General features: G+C 49.2%; 1 protein-coding gene across 2 annotated transcripts; it reads right to left on the bottom strand.

Annotated features, from left to right (window-relative positions):
- Window positions 1–1,235: 1,235 nt before the first annotated feature.
- Window positions 1,236–10,893, bottom strand: NMRAL1 (NmrA like redox sensor 1). 2 transcript variants are annotated; one of them, XM_067706787.1, is made up of 6 exons: window positions 10,765–10,893; window positions 10,496–10,569; window positions 6,973–7,211; window positions 4,062–4,311; window positions 2,604–2,794; window positions 1,236–1,524 (listed from the first exon to the last, which is right to left on the bottom strand). In XM_067706787.1, exons 2-6 carry the CDS (start codon window positions 10,533–10,535, stop codon window positions 1,345–1,347), a joined length of 900 nt encoding a protein of 299 aa, XP_067562888.1. In that variant the 5' UTR covers window positions 10,536–10,569; window positions 10,765–10,893; the 3' UTR covers window positions 1,236–1,344. The 2 variants fall into 2 exon arrangements, with proteins under 2 accessions (XP_067562888.1, XP_067562887.1); XM_067706786.1 differs by having other exon boundaries at window positions 10,728–10,869.
- Window positions 10,894–16,448: the final 5,555 nt, after the last annotated feature.

The raw sequence follows: 16,448 nt of genomic DNA, 5'->3' as shown, positions 1-16,448 counted from the left end.
CCATGGCCTGCTTGTGGATGAGGAGCGGCTGGAGCCTGGCCTCAGCTCCCTGCAGTTCGCCCTGGACCTGGACCTGGACCTGGCACAGCACGCTCTACCCAGGCGTGGTACTGGCCAAGGGCTGCTCCAGGATCTCGGCACAGTGAGTCACAGCCCCAGCAGGTGAGTTTCCCACGCAGGGGCCTGGGGGACTTGGGCATCACAGGGCTGGACACAGATGACCTCTCATGTTCTCTTGCTGACATGGGTGGGCTTGGAAGCCCATGTCATCACATCCTTTTCCTCCTACCCTGCCTGGGAGGCTGCTCCCCTCAGACCGCAAGCTGTCCCTGTCCCACTAAAGTGGGCCCCTCCTCCAGTGTTCCTCATTCCTCCTGCTCTCTGCAACCCTATGTCAATCTGCAGTCATTCTGCAGATTTGTATCTGGCTCTCTTGCTAAACCAGGCTCAAGGCAGGGCGCATACTTTTCTGGTGAACATTGTATTTAGGGCCTAGCTTACACTGGTAGGTTGTCAAAGAAGTGCTTTTTCAGTGACTCAGTTAATGAACAGATCGAATGAGTTTGGCTGCCCTGCTCCCCTTTCAATGCCTCTGCGGGTCCTGAGGCTGAGGCGGGGTAGTACAGATGCTGGTGGAGGTTTCACAAGTCCACGCAGACACTGGTCAGTCTGCCGGCTGTGTCCTCTGGGCCTTCATTTCTCTTCTCTAAAGCAAGCAGGAGAGGGAAACGGTCCAAATGCCTGGGGAGCTCAACCCACCAAGTAGGGCTGGGTGGTTATTTCTCTGGTTTCCCTTCCGAGCCTTTGCTGCGGGCGGTGTCACCTTTTCTCAGCAGTGTCCAAGTCTTATATGATCTGGGGTCCACAGAACTGCCACGTTCCTTCAAGGGTTTCTTTCCAGCCTGTTTTGCGATCACCCACATCTCGAGGCCTCTGCACCCGGGGGCCCAGGAGGCAGGAAAAGAGTGAGGGAGAAGGGGCCGGTCTTCCTGCCCTAAAACTCAAAGAAGGAACACGTGGGTGGCTGCACTCACGTTCTGGAGAGGAACGGCGTGTGTGCAGGGGTGTCAAATGTTGCTCCTGGCTGGCGGGGGTAGGGGGGTCCTCTCAGCCCCCCCCCCGACTTGACTGGGCCCCCCACCACTTTATGCTTCCTGTTGGAACTTTCAAGTCCTCGGCAGCTGCCACCCCAACCCCAGTCCCTGAAACAAAGCACTTTTCTTTTGGAAGCCATCTGTGAGAACAATGGCCTTTATTTAAAAAATAAACTTTCTTGTAACACAAGAAAGGATCACTGTGACTATATCTCCCGTCCCCCCAGATGGGGTTGAGAGGTGGGCAGGGTCACAGTCCTGCAAAGTCCCCTTTGTGCTGCTCCAGCCACTGGTCCAGCGTCCTGGCCTTGGGGTTGAGCCTCAGGCTCAGTTCGATGTTGCGGTCAGGTTTCAGGGCATAGAAACGGAACATATTGGCCAGGTCCTGGGCGCCGGGGAAGCCAAGCTTCTCGTAGTCCTCGGGGCTTATCTGGAAGCAGAGGGGAGTCTCTTAGGGTCGATCGGCATCTGCAGTACCCTGACCACGCTGTTGACACCTCAGTTCCTACCCTGGTCCCCACTAAGTTCACCTGAAAACCAGTCTATTATAAAGGTGAAACGTCAAAAACCACTGTTCTAGGGCAATTTAAATCCTGTTCTTCCAAGATGACGAGATGAAAACTTCTCAGTCCTTTCCAAATCAGAACTATGCTTACGTCACTTCTTGCTCAAAAAACCAAAGGTGTTCCCCTTTCCTGACCGAACTGAATCTTAACTCCTCAGCTTCCAAATCCTCCATGACTGCCTCAGGCTTTCTTTGTTTAGAGAGTAACATGCAACCATTTAGTGCATGTTTTCTAGTGCGTTCATTGGGAGCGTTTACAGCAATTGTTCCATTCAATCCTCACAGCAGCCCGAGGAGGGGGATACTCTCCATACACCCACTTTACAGATGAGGAAACTGAGGCAGAGAGGGGTCAGGGGCTGGGCCTCCAGTCACACACGGGTGGGTGTTAAGGGCTGGGAGCAAGATCTGAGTCCAAGGTCTGACTGGCCCGTCCTGCTGTAGCCTCTCCTCCATCATTGCTCTGCTTGGGTCTGAGGGCGCTCTACAGGTGGTTTTTGTCATTTAATGACTTGGAGTAGCCCAGATTTTCATAATGAGAAACAAGAAACAAGGCACCTGGGGGTCTGGACAGGAAGACAGAGTAGGCAAGGGGAGGAGGGGACTGTGCCAGGCCAAGAGGAGGGGACCAGGATGGGGCCTACTCCGGCCTCCTTCCCCTCCCCGAGAGAAGCCCAAGACACCCTGCATTTTCCCTCCTTGCTTTGGCCCCTACTGTCCCCTCTTCCTGGAACCCTTCCTTACCACTTGATCAACTGACAAAACCAGAAGTTTCACTCAGTGGCCACACCTGGCTCCTAAGAACAGCAGGATATAAACGTTCACAGTGAATGAATTTGGCTTTACGCTGCTCAGAGTGCTAGGGCAGCCCTAGATGCCCCTTCCCTTCTACCCACAAAGCCCCTCTGACCACGGCTGCCAAATCCCAAGCCTGGGCCCTCCACCTTGGCATCTCGCACGGTCTTCCTGGTATGCCTGGAGAGCAAGGCAGCGTACTCCTCCACCGTGTGCCTGCAGGTGCTGAGCCCGATGTTCTGGCCGATGTAGTCTTCGGGCATCTTCAGCAGGCTGAGCACCACGGGGCCCAGGTCGGACACAGACATGCCGTCCATGGGCACATCACCCATGGGCAAGCCTGGGAGGGAAAGAGGGACGTGCTGGCACGCGTCTCTGAGGGGTCGGTCCCCACCGGCCAGTCGACTGGATGTGTGCACAAGCCAGCACCTGGCACGAGGCAGACACCCCCGGTGTCAGCAGGAGAAATGAGTCAGGAAATGGGACACGATCGAGCTGTGCCACCTGGCAGGCCATTCAAACCCTGGGAGCCTGGCTGTGCTCTTCCCAAGGCGGGGAGAACCCTGGGCCTGCTGCCCCTCTCAGGCCTGAGACGGGAACAAGGGGAAGGAGAGGAAGGCTTTGATAGGCACCTCTGAGAACGGAAGCTCCCAGGGTTCAGGCCCCCGTACACTTAGTCAGACCCGAATCCCTGATAGGGACGCCTGTGGTGGGGGGTGCTCCAAACACCAGCTCCACCGGCAGGAGTGCTCGATCAGCTGAGGCCAGGGCTGACCCCAGAGCAGCATGACGGGTGCTGATAAACATGTTAAATTAACGAGTGACTCCACCTGCCAAGGTGTGGTCTTGGGGATGGAGAGGCAGAGCTGTGTCCTGATGAGGCACCTGGAGCGCTCAGGCCCTGCCCTATAAAATTTCCGTGGCTGCCCATTCAGATGGGCCAGGGAGTCTGCCGGGGTGGAGCCTGTTCCAACTTACAGACGGAACACAGGTGAATCTGATTATGGCTTTGCAAATCTCTGGTTATGGCTTTGCAAACCGGTGTGCCAACACAAGGACAAGACTGCTCACAAGCAGGTGAGACCCAAGCGAGGGTGAGCGGCGTTCACGCAGAGGTGAGAGGCTGGGAGGGCTCAGACCCCTCCTGCTCCGCCTGCTGAGCCACCTGCATTAACCCACTGCGCCGCCGGCAGGACACAGGTCGTACATGGTTCCCTCGAAGCTGTTTACAGATTTGCAAACAGATGTTGAGAAGAAAGTGCTTTCCTATTTCGAGAAATCTACAATTGGACCTCGCCGTCCAAATCCTCTCCTTATTTATGAAGCAGTAACGATAAGCACACTCTCTCCGTAAAGCTCTCCGACAGACAAAGCACTGCATCCCCAGACTCGGCAGATTTTCCCATGGCCCTGGGGAAGTCCGAGTCATGCCCATCTCACGGGACAGGACGCAGAGGCCCAGCATGGTCACATGCGTTGCTCGCAGTCACAGCCTAACGTGAGCGAGCCAGAGCTTGGACCCAGAGCCCTCTGAGGACAAGCCCAGTGGGCCACCACGGCTCCACACAGTGAGAGGAGACACCCGAGGAAGCGGGGAGGGCACTCACTCAGCAAGTAGCTCTTTCCATCTGGGGCTTTCTGGGGCAGGAAGCAGGAGAGGAGGTTCTCGAAATAACAGGGCAGCCGCACGCTGGTCATGGGGACACCAATGTCCCGGAAATATTCCTCCACCTCCCCTTTGCCGTCAAAGTGTCCTGCTGCCAGTCTCCCTGCTGTCAGCTTCTTGATGTTCTCCAGGCCACTGTAGACCACGTAGTGCAGGCCCAGGCGCTTCGCCAGATCGGCCAGCAGCTTTCCCTGGTGGGCAGGGAAGGAGAAACCACAAAGCTCAGAGGGAGGATGTGTGTCCCCATCACGGCACTGGCTCTCCCACCCCAGAGGCCACTGTGCCCGGTGCCAAGAGCCCTCTGATAAGGCTCCCTCTTCCGTGTGCGGCTCACATGGCGCCACACGCTCTACCACGGGATTATAAGCTTCTCACCACTCGCATAGCCTTAGCGCCCCTTCTCTAGATCGTCTGGGTCGTTCCACCTTCCACTGTGCTGGACCACAGCCCACCGTGTGCCACGTGGGAGGGTGCGCACAGAGGCTTCCGCCTCTGCCTGCTCTCAGAAAGCATCTTGTCCCCGTGCTGGGCCGTCTTCCTGGGAGAGCCCCAACCATCCCCTAGGGAAGTGCTACGGCTCAGCAGTTAAGCACACAACACAAACCACCTGGGCTCCAGACCAGCTCTGCAGCACACTGGCTGTGCCATCCAAGACAAGGGGTCTAACCGTTTTGGCCTTGTCGGTTAAATGGGGACAGAAACATGACCTGCTGCACAAGGCTGTGTAGGGTGCTGGATGGTGGCCTCCCAAAAGATATGTCCATGTCCCAAACCCCAGAACCTGTGAATGCCACATCATTTGGAAAAAGGTTTCTGCAGATATTTTTGTTAAGGAACTTGAGACGAGATCATCCTGGATTATCCTCGTGGGCCCTCAACCCAATGACGAGTGTCCTTATGAGAGATGGAAGAGGAGACACAGAGAAGAGGAGTGGCCTTGTGTAAACAGAGGCAGAGCCCGGAGTGATGTTGCCTCACGGAGAGCTGGTACCACTGGGCGCTGGAAGAGGCAAGAATTGGAACCTCCCTTGGAGCCTCCAGACAGGGCAGGGCCAACACCTTGCTGTTGGACTCCTGGCCTCCAGAACGGGGAGAGAATAAATTCCTGTTGTTTTAAGCCACCTGGCTTGGGGTCATTTGTTATGGCTCAGGAGGTCAGGTTGACGAGATCTGCGTGCACCAGAAAAGCTGTCTCTGTCCACTCTCTGAGATGGGCTTCCATGTAAGACTGTAACTAAAGAAAGGCTCAGGGCTAAAAACAAGTTTGGAGACCAGTGGTCCGGTCCAGTCTCCCTTTATTGTACACAGGAGGAAAGACAGACCAGCGCGGGGAAGTCACGTCCACAGCTGCAACGGTGGGGAGCTGTGGATGAGGCAGGACTGAAAGCCGACAGGCACGGGTCTCAGCCCAGTGCCTTTGCTGTGGCACCAGTCATACCTCCCACAAATACCTGAGTGCCTGCTACGTGACAGGCCCACCGCAAGTGTCCCCACCTTCCAAGAGACTTTAAAAAGATGCATGTTCCTCTCACATCCCTCCCCCCACCACCTGGGCTCAATAACCACCCAACCAGAGAGAAGCTGGGTGGAAAACAGAATAAAGAGAAACAGAAAACATCTGAAAGGGGACATGGAGGACTTTTGGGAATGATGGAGATGTATTATATTTTGATTAGAATGGTAGTTACATGGGTATATTTATTTTCAAATTTCATTAAATTGTACAATTAAAAAGTTTACTTTTATTTATTTATTTATTTTTGGCTGCACTGGGTCTTCGCTGCTGTGTGTGGGCTTTCTCTAGTTGCGGAGAGCGGGGGCTACTCTTCGTTGTGGTGCACAGGCTTCTCATTGCGGTGGCTCCTCTTGTTGCGGAGCACGGGCTCTAGGCGCGTGAGCTTCAGTAATTGTGGCACGCGGGCTCAGTAGTTGTGCTCGCGGGCTCTAGAGTGCAGGCTCAGTAGTTGTGGTGCACGGGCTTAGTTGCTCTGTGGCATGTGGGATCTTCCTGGACCAGGGATCAAACCCATGTTCCCTGCATTGGCAGGCAGATTCTTAACCACTGCACCTCCAGGGAAGTCCCTACATTTGATTTTAAGAAAATTATGGGTCAATAGAGTTTTTTAGAAAGTGTAAAGAGTCACTGGATGACACAGCAGATTGTGGTTGCCTGCGGCTGAGGAAGTCGGGAATGGGGAGTGACCGCTACCAGGTATGGTGTTTCTTTTGGGGTGATGAAATGTTCTGGAATTAGGTAGTGATAATGGCTGCACAACTTTGTGAATATGTTAAAAACCACTGAATTGTACACTTTAAAAGGGGGAACAGGGACTTCCCTGGTGGTCCAGTGGTTAAGAATGAGCCTTCCAATGCAGGGGATGCGGGTTTGATGCCTGGTTGGGGAACTAAGATCCCACATGTCGCGGAGCAACTAAGCCCGTGCCTCAACTACTGAGCCGGTGAACCAGAACTAGAGAGAAGCCCACGTGCTGCAACAAAATATGCCGCGTGCCGCAACTAAGACCTGACGCAGCCAAAAATAAATAAATAAATACTTTAAAAATAGTAATAAAATAAAAGCTTTAAAAACAAAAGGGTGAACATTATGGTACATGAATGATGTCTAAAAGAAGTCATTGGATGAGGAAGCGGCCACCTTCTGCCCTCATCAAAGTCTAGGAGGGCTGCATAGAAGAGGAGGGGAAAGGCCTGCAGTGTCAGTGGTCAGGCAGGGGTCAGCCCCTCTCTGGCAAGTTGGAGCTGCCCCACAAGGGCAAGTAGAGACCTGGGAGCGCCTTTGAAGATGGCCTGCTCCTGCCCTGGCTTCCCCACGCCCTCCCGCCTGCCCTTACCTGCTTGACCTCCTGCTCCTGGCTGCAGTTCTCCCAGTAGTTGGTCACGATGAAGGTGGCGTGAGCCCCGATCAGGGCCAGCTCCATGCTGGCCTCATCATCCTGGTCTCCCTGCACTACTTCTGCACCTTGCAGCCTCAGCTTCTTTGCTGCCCTCTGCCCAGGGTCCCGGGTCACCACTCGGACCCTGAATGTCCCATCTTCCAGGAGTGTCCGGGCCACTGAGCCCCCCTGGGCACCTGCAGAGAGTCAGAAAGACCCGCAGGGTGGGACCAGCCTGGGAGCCTGCCAAGGGTGAGGCCCTGCAGGGAATCCTCCACCACAGCAACACACCTGGCACTTTTCACCTGTGATTCCCACTGTTTTGCCTCACACAATCTTGTAACTAATAGCTTCATTGAGATAGAATTCACATACCGTAACATTCATCCTTTTATTTTAATTTAATTTTTTTAAATACAATTTTAAAACAAATTATTTATTTATTTTTGGCTGTGTTGGGTCTTCGTTGCTACACACAGGCTTTCTCTAGTTGCGGTGAGTGGGGGCTACTCTTTGTTGTGGTGCACAGGCTTCTCATTGCAGTGGCTTCTATTGTTGCAGAGCACGGGCTCTAGGCGCATGGGCTTCAGTAGTTGTGGTGCACGGGCTCAGTAGTTGTGGCTCACAGCTCTAGGGTGCAGGCTCAGTAGTTGTGGCACACGGGCTTAGTTGCTCCGCAGCATGTGGGATTTTCCTGGGCCAGGGCTCGAACCCGTGTCCCCTGCATTGGCAGGCGGATTCTTAACCACTGTGCCACCAGGGAAGCCCACATTCACCCTTTTAAAGTGTACAGTGCAGCAGCTTTTAGTACATTCAGAGTGTGCAACCATCATTGCAGTCAATTTTAGAACATTTTCATTGCCCCAAAAAAGAAAGTCCATACCCATCAGCAGCCACTCCCCATTTTCCCTTCCCCTTCAGCTCCTGGCAACCACTAATCTACTCTCTGTCTCTACGGATTTGCCTATTTTGGACACTTCACATAAATGGAGTCACACAATATGTGGTGTTTTGTGTCTGGCTTCTCTCACTTACGTTTTCAAGGTTCATCCATGTTTTAGCAGTCATCACACTTACACCTTTTACAAAAATTTTAAAATATATTATGAAATATTTTTTTAATATTTATTTATTTATTTTGGCTGCTCCAGGTCTTAGTTGCGGCATGCGGGTTCTTTAGTTGCGGCATGCATGTGGGATCTAGTTCCCTGACCAGGGATCGAACCCAGGCCCCCTGCATTGGGAGCGTGGAGTCTTAGCCGCTGGACCACCAGGGAAGTCTGTATTATGAAATATTTAGCACATACAAAAAAGGGATACTAACACCCATAAGCCCACCGCTTAGCTTAAGAAATAAAGTATCACCTATACCTTAAAAAAAAAAAAAAAAAAAAAGACTGAGGGGAATTCCCTGGCAGTCCAGTGGCTAGGGCTCTGCACTCTCACTGTTGAGGGCCTGGGTTTGATCCCTGGTCGGGGAACTAAGATCCCACAAGCTCCGTGGCATGGCCAAAGAAAGAAAAAAAAAGAGAGAAAATTATTAAAATCATCAAAAGAAAGAAAATAAAAATTATCCATAAATATATGTATAAGAACATTGGCTGCAGACAAATAAATAAATAATTAAATAAATCCACTCCTTACCAAAAAAAAAAGAACATTGGCTGCAGTATTATTATCCATAGTGGAAGTTTATGGACAACCTAGATGTCCTTTGGTAAGAACCTGGCTAAATAAGTGCTAAATCCATACAAAAGTGATTAAAAAGAATGTGGCAGGGCTTCCCTGGTGGCACAGTGGCTAAGAATCTGCCTGCCAGTGCAGGGCACACGGGTTCGAGCCCTGGTCCGGGAAGATCCCACATGCCACGGAGCAACTAAGCCCGTGCACCACAACTACTGAGCCTGTGCTCTAGAGCCCGCGATCCACAACTACTGAAGCCCGTGTGCCTAGAACCCATGCTCCACAACAAGAGAAGCCACTGCAATGAGAAGCCTGCGCACTGCAACAGAGAGTAGCCCCCGCTCGCTGCAACTAGAGAAGGCCTGCACTCAGCAACAAAGACCCAACACAGCCAAAAATAAATAAAAATAAAAATTAAATTACAAAAAAAAAAAAAAGAATGTAGCAGATCTGTATGCACGACTTATGTGACCACAACATGTCCTGGAGTGGAAAAGGCAAACTGAAGAACTACAACTACCCTCATACAGTACTGGTGGGAATGTAAAGTGGTACAGTCGCTTTGAAAAAGTCTGGCAGTTCCTCAAAATGCTAAACACGGTCACCATATAATCCAGCAATTCCACTCCTAGGTATAGTCCCAAGAAAATTAAAAACATATGTCCACACAACAACTTGTATGTGAAGGTTCACAGCAGCATTATTCACAATAACCAAAAGGTGGAAACAAATCAAATGTCCATAATGGATGATGGATAAACACAATGTGGTATATCCATATAATGGAATATTATTCAGCCATAAAAAGGAATGAAGTACAGATTCATGCTACAATGTGGATGAACCTGGAAAACGATGCTCAGTGAAAGATGCCAGACACAAAAGGCCATGTACTGTATGATTTCATTTATATGAAATGTCCAGAATGGGCAAATCTTTAGACAATAGACTGCCAGTTTCCAGGGGCTGGGGAAATGGGGAATGACTGCTAGTGGGTATGGGTTTTTTTGGGGGGGTGATGAAATGTTCTAAAACTGATTGTGATGAGGGTCACAGAGCTCTGTGAATATACTAGAATTGAACACTTTAAACATGTGAAGTGTATGGTATGTGATTTATACCTCAATAAAGCTGTTATATATTTTTAAAATATATACAGTAAAGAAAAAAACAGGTGGGGTAAAAATAAAACACTCCCATTTAATAAACAGTATCTTTATATGCCTAATTTGTCTGGAAGGATGCTCAAGAAACTTTTTTTTTTTTTTGCGGTACGCAGGCCTCTCACTGTTGTGGCCTCTCCCGTTGCGGAGCACAGGCTCCGGACGCGCAGGTTCAGCGGCCATGGCTCACGGGCCCAGCCGCTCCGCATAATGTGGGATCTTCCCAGACCGGGGCACGAACCCGTGTCTCCTACATCGGCAGGCGGACCCTCAACCACTGCGCCACCAGGGAAGCCCTACTCAAGAAACTTGACAACAGTGATGGATGGGGTTTCGGGGACAGAGGTGGGAGGGAGATTTAATTTTGATATTATGTGCAATCACCTGCTATTCAAAGCTAAGTAATTTTTTAAAAAAATTCAAAGGGAATCTGCGCTCAGGTCCTGCCCCACGGGCCCACCGTGAGTCAGGGGTCCCAGCCATTTCATCGCTCCCTCCAGGACGCCGGGGACGTCTTCTGGAGCTGAGGGGCGGGCGCCCAGGCTCTGCGGGGTCGGACCGGCCTGACCTCTGCCCTGGGCTGGCCTTGGTGAGGGGTCCTGCGCCTCGGGGCCCCCGTTTGGGGTTTCGCTTACCTGTGGCCCCAAACACGACCACCAGTTTCTTGTCTGCCATGAGGCCGGGAGCCGGAAATTAAGTCCGGAGAGGTCTGAGGGCCGTGAGAGGTGCATAGTCGGTGAAGGGGTCGGGGGTGCCTGCCCGGAACGACCCCGCGCGCGCCGGGTAGGACCAAGGGGGCGGTTCGGCCGGGAGAGGTCAGGACCCCGCGACCCCCGCCCCCTCGGGCCCGACCCTCCCGGGTCCTACCTGCACCCGCCGCCCGGGTCCCCCAGGTCGGCTGTACCTCCCAGCCGCGGCCTAGGTGGGAAACGGTCCGGGAAATAGGGACCCCCGGTTTTGCAGCCGAGTCCACCGCCGAGGGGAAGGATGGAAGCCTGCGAGCCTCGCCGCCCCCCGCCCCCAGCTCCAGCTGCAACCTGGCAAAGTCACCCCTTCCCGGCGACCCTGCGTGAAGGGACCCCAGGCTGGCCTGCTTCCGAATCCCAGCCGTCTGGGCCCTGATTCTGCGCGGAGCTGACCCGCCACCCCCCTCCGCGGACACAGATGGTTCGTCCCAGCTCCGGCTAGACTCAGCGGCAGGTCAGGACCCGCCAGCCCCAGGCCTGCGTAAACCGAATTTGTGTAAATCGGATCTAACCGAAATGTACACGCCGAGGGCTTCTTAGCTGGATGCTGGGGGTCATGACTGTGCGAAGCAAAAATAAATACATAAACACATAATAAATAAATAAAATTTTATCTTGCATGAGCATCTGAACTTTGATATACGGGTGTCACCCAAAGACAAATAAATCTATATCTGTGAGTCTTAATACCCAAGGCTCTGTTTGAGTTCTTGTATGCCTGACTCACATTTGAGGTTGCTACTACTTGCCCGTTTTGAATTCTATTTAACAGGAAGGAGATCTCTCTCTCTTTTTTTTTTTTTTTCTTTTTTGGCCGCAGGCAACGTCATGTGGGATCCTAGTTCCACGACCAGGCATTGAACCGTGCCTCTGCAATGGAAGCGGGGACCGCCAGGGAAGTCCCCAGAAAAGAGATTTCTTTGTGTTCAACTAAAACTCAAAAATGGCCCTCTCACTCCTCTTCGGAAATTTATTGCTGACTGGATAAAAGCATTCATTTTTTTCCTTTCATTCATTCCAAAATGTGTACTGACTCCTCAGGGAACGTCAGCTTCCTGACAGTAAACATTCTGTGTTCACTGCTGAGTTCCCAGCACTTAAAATAGTACCTGGCACAAAGTAGTCGCTCAATAAATATTTGCTGACTGACTGGTTGTCTAAACATCTACTAGGAACTGGAGTCACAGGGAAATCAAAGTAAAACTGGTGCTGTTTTCCCGAATCTAATAGTGGAGATAACCCACCAGGTAATGTGTATTTTATGTATGTAAAATATTGGTCTTTATGTGTTGTAAGATGCGTTTATTTTAATAAATACTCATTTATGTTTGTGTTTACAAGTGAAGGTGGTGTCTAAATAGAATGTTTAAATCTTGCATTGTCTCCACACCCTGTTATGTATGTCTCTGAGCTCAGACTGCAAAGTTTGCCAAGAATACCTTCCTCCCACCATCTTAGATAGGGCTGACTCCTACTCATTCCTTAATGCGCCACATAACCACCACTTCCTCCAAGAAGCCATCCCTGACCCCTAGGCTAGGGTAACTACTATTTCACTCCCATCTCTATTCCACTGGCAACATTGTCTCTACCATATTAGACCCAGGGCTTCTTAAGAGCTGGCCCCATGTCTTTTTTGTCTCTATCTCTCTCCCTCCTGGCACAATGTCCAGCACTTAGTAGGAACTCAATAAATACTCATTAAATGGAACACAAGTGCATATTATTCTGATAAAAGATGCGGTTTTTCTTTAACTGCATGGGTTAAACCACAAAACTCGATGTTCCGAGGTCTCCACTTTAAGGAAATAAATCCAAACAAGGAGATCCCTAGTGGGACCAGCTGCATAATGTGCAAGGCCCAGTGAAAAAAGAAAATGTGGGGCTCCTTGTTTTAAAATTACCAAGAACAGTGATAGCAGAGCATTAAACCAAACCCAAGGTCCTTCTGAGCCTGGGACCCAGTATGACTGCTCCAGTCATAAGCCCATGAAGTTGATTGGCCCTGGTCCCTAGGTTTGAGAGTAGCAGCCCAGGGCCACGCTGGGGCCTGAGCAACTCCAGTGCCCTTTGGCCTTGCTGAACCTGAAGCTTGGAAATCAGTGCAGGCAATGAGTGGCAGGGAACAGCATCTCTGCCCTGGGCTTCTGGTCAGTGGTGCTGGTGCCAGGGAGCTGTCCTGAAGTTGGTGGGCAGACAGGCAGCCTGGGCAAAGGTCTTGTTTCTTGAAGCCCCAGCTACCCACCTCAGGCGGTTCCCTGAGGCCTGAGGGAAGAGATTTGGCTATTGACTGGCATATGATCAGCCGTGACTCGGCACCTCCTGTGGGACTTTATATCTGACAAAGGACTTCCAGCAAAGCACTTGCCAGCAGCTCACTCAGCCAAGCGACATGTACTAATGATGATAACAGTGGGAACCCTTCTCTGGGCTTCTCCTACATGTCAGGCACAGACTTAGCCCCACATTATCTCATTTTTAACTCTAGAGCAACCCCTCCTTCAATCAGTGCCACTCGATTTAATTCAATTTTACGTGTGCGTGTTTGGGGCAGGGGGCAGTTTTAAGATTCATTCATTTTTTTTCTTTTTTTTTTGGCCACGCAGCATGGGCATGCAGGATCTTAGTTCCCTGACCAGAGATGGAACACATGCCCCCTGCAGTGGAAGCACGGAGTCTTAACCACTGGACCGCCAGGGAAGTCCCAAGATTCATTCTTTTATTATTTTTTTAAGTTAATCCTGTTGTGTTTTTTGGGTTTTAAAAAAATATTTATTTATTTATTTGGCTGCACCAGGTCTTAGTTTTGGCATGTGGGATCTTTGTTGCCGCATGCGGGATCTAGTTCCCTGCCCAGGGATGAAACCTGGGCTCCCTGCATTGGGAGTGTGGAGTCTTAACCACTGGACCACCAGGGATGTCCCAAGATTCATTCTTTTAAATTTGATTTTGATAGCATAATGCATTTATTCATTCTCATAAAAAGTTTAAATGGTACAGATATATAGCACAAGTGAGCCTTGACATCCCTCTGTCATACTAGTGTGTAAACCTTCCCTCTTTTGGATGCATTTACATGCCTAAACATGAACATGTAGAAAGATAACATTTTGCAGTTAAAAAAAAAAACAGAAAACAATTTTTAATATAAAAAATAAAAGGGATTGTTGACTAAAAAAATTAAATAGTCGATCTAAGAAAGAAATGGAAAATTTTATTCTCATCAACCTGAGCTCTGAGAACTGTTCCAAAGAGGCAAGGGAGGAGGCCAGAATATATGTGATTTTGATGAAGGGTTACGTGCAGTCAAGCACACATCGTGGGAGAAGCCTACTGCTATTCATGAGGAACAGATATCTTAGTTAATGGTTTTAGTGCTTTTCTAAGTATGGGAAGATACAGGAAACTGGGTTCTTAAAAATTTCTCCTGAAAATATCTGAGGGCCATTTCTGTCAGTTTTCCTAGAGCACAAAGTGCCTCATCCTGATCTTTGCTCTTTCAGGGTGGGTTGTAGGTCAGTGACTCTAGTGGCTAATGACAATTCTTGTAGAACTGGCTGGTGGGCAACATTCTTTATTTTACAATCTCCTCCCTTTCAGTCTTAATTTCAACCAAGTTTTGGGAGGCATTTTGTGGCCAGTTTGTCCCATGGAACTAGGAATGCTCATTCTCAGGTCAGGATTTCATTGATAGGCCACTTAATGTACTATTACTGGACTAGGCCCTGCTTAGAGTAGTCAAAAGCCTCTGGACCACCTGTCTTACAGTCTGTCATGGTCAAGGAAATGGTTCCCTCTTGTTGCTTCTTCCCATATGTAGAGATACACTATTACAATCATTGATCTTCTAGAACTATATATAAGGTCAATTGTTTCAAGTTGCTTAATTGTCATTAATTTGATCTGAGGCTCAGTCACACATTTGGTAATGCAAGAAACATTAATCTTGTAAACGTAGAATACAAGTAATTCAGCTAGTTACATTAATAAAGTCATAAATAAATATTTAAGCTAAGAACTTCCATTAGGTGCAACCCAGTATCTCCCCAAGATATCTGCATCCTGACCCCTTACAGGATTGAGAAAGGAATGTTATGGTCTCAGGAATTTCATGACTGGCTTCAGAAGGGGAAAAATTGGTATTTATGGTTGAGCAGGTATTTCTGCCGCTAGGGAGGGCTGGTTAATGCATAAAGCAGATACACATAATGCACACTAGAGGGGAGGGAGGAGGCCCAAACAGAATTTTTTTTTTTTTTGGCCAAGTTGTGAAGCTTGTGGGATCTTAGTTCCCTGACCAGGGACTGAACCCGGGCCCTCGGCGGTGAAAGCGCAGAGTCTAACCACTGGACGGCCAAGGAATTCCCAGAATTTTTCTTGTCTCAAAATGTGAATTTTTACTTCATCAGTATCATATTGAATATATTTTTCCCCCGAATTTTATTATGAAAATTTGTGAACATAAAAAAAACTTGAAAGAACTCTATAGTAAGCAGCTATATATTAATACCACTTTCATTCTTTTTTTTTTTTTTTTGGCCATGCCATGTGGCATGTGGGATCTTAATTCCCCGACCTGGGATGGAAATCGCACCCCCTGCAATGGAAGCATGGAGTCTTTTAAAATTTTTTTTATTATTGTTTTAAATAACAACAATTTATTTAGTTTTTAAAATAAATTTATTTATTTATTTTTGGCTGTGCTGAGTCTTTGTAGCTGCGCGAGGGCTTTCTCTAGTTGCAGTGAGCGGTGGCTACTCTTCCTTGCGGTGTGAGGGCTTCTCATTGCGCTGGCTTCTCTTGTGGAGCACAGGCTCTAAGCCTGAGGGCTTCAGTAGTTGTGGCTCTTGGGCTTAGTTGCTCCGTGTCATGTGGGATCTTCCTGGACCAGGGATCAAACCTGTGTCCTCTGCATTGGCAGGCTGATTCTTAACCATTGGACCACCAAGGAAGTCCAAAGGGCAGAGTCTTAACCACCGGACCTTCAGCGAAATCTCACCACTTTCATTCTTAACATTTTGCTATATTTGCTTTATCAGATATCTATCTAGCCATCAACTAATCTTATTTTTTTATGTTTTTTCTAGTGAGTTGCAGACATCAGTACTCTTTTTTTGTTTGCGGTACGCGGGCCTCTCACTGTTGTGGCCTGTCCCGTTGTGGAGCACAGGCTCCAGACGCGCAGGCTCAGCGGCCATGGCTCACGGGCCCAGCCGCTCCGCGGCATGTGGGATCTTCCCGGACCGGGGCACGAACCCGTGTCCCCTGCATCGGCAGGCGGACTCCCAACCACTGCGCCACCAGGGAAGCCCCATCAGTACTCTTTACCCTTTAACACTTCAGCACACACATTGTTTAGAGTTCAATATTTGTTTTTAAGATTAAATTTACATACTATCAAATGTATTTTAAAAAATTTTTATTGGAGTATAGTTGATTTACAATGTTGTTAGTTTCAGGTGTACTGTAAAGTGAATCAGTTACACATGTACATATAACCACTCTTTTATTAGATTATTTTCCCATATAGGTCATTACAGAGTATTGAGTAGAGTTCCCAGTGCTATACAGTAGGTCCTTATTAGTTACCTATTTTATATATAATAGTGTGTATACGTCAATCTCAATTTCCCAATTTATCCCCCCCCCAGCCTTTTCCCTCCTAGTAACGGTAAGTTTGTTTTCTACATCTGTGACTCTCTTTTGTAAATCAGTTCATTTGCACCATTTTTTTTTTAAATTCCACATGTAAGAGATATCATATATTTGTCTTTCTCTGTCTGACTTACTTCACTCAGTATGACAATCTCTAGGTTCGAATGTATTTTTGTATTTTCCTACA

Source organism: Pseudorca crassidens, chromosome 15 (genome assembly GCF_039906515.1).
Source record: "Pseudorca crassidens isolate mPseCra1 chromosome 15, mPseCra1.hap1, whole genome shotgun sequence".
NCBI classification, from domain to species: domain Eukaryota; kingdom Metazoa; phylum Chordata; class Mammalia; order Artiodactyla; family Delphinidae; genus Pseudorca; species Pseudorca crassidens.
The sequence above is the reverse complement of the archived record's forward strand: the minus strand, read 5'-3'. Positions and strand labels throughout refer to the sequence as shown.

Excerpts from the sequence above, each read along its gene's own strand:
- NMRAL1 (XM_067706787.1), bottom strand. The coding sequence starts at position 10,535 with ATGGCAGACAAGAAACTGGTGGTCGTGTTTGGGGCCACAG. Across the intron at positions 4,312-6,972 it reads AGGAGCAGGAGGTCAAGCAG|GGAAAGCTGCTGGCCGATCT; the intron begins GTAAGGGCAGGC and ends CCTGCCCACCAG. Across the intron at positions 2,795-4,061 it reads TGGAAAGAGCTACTTGCTGA|GCTTGCCCATGGGTGATGTG; the intron begins GTGAGTGCCCTC and ends TTTCCCTCCCAG.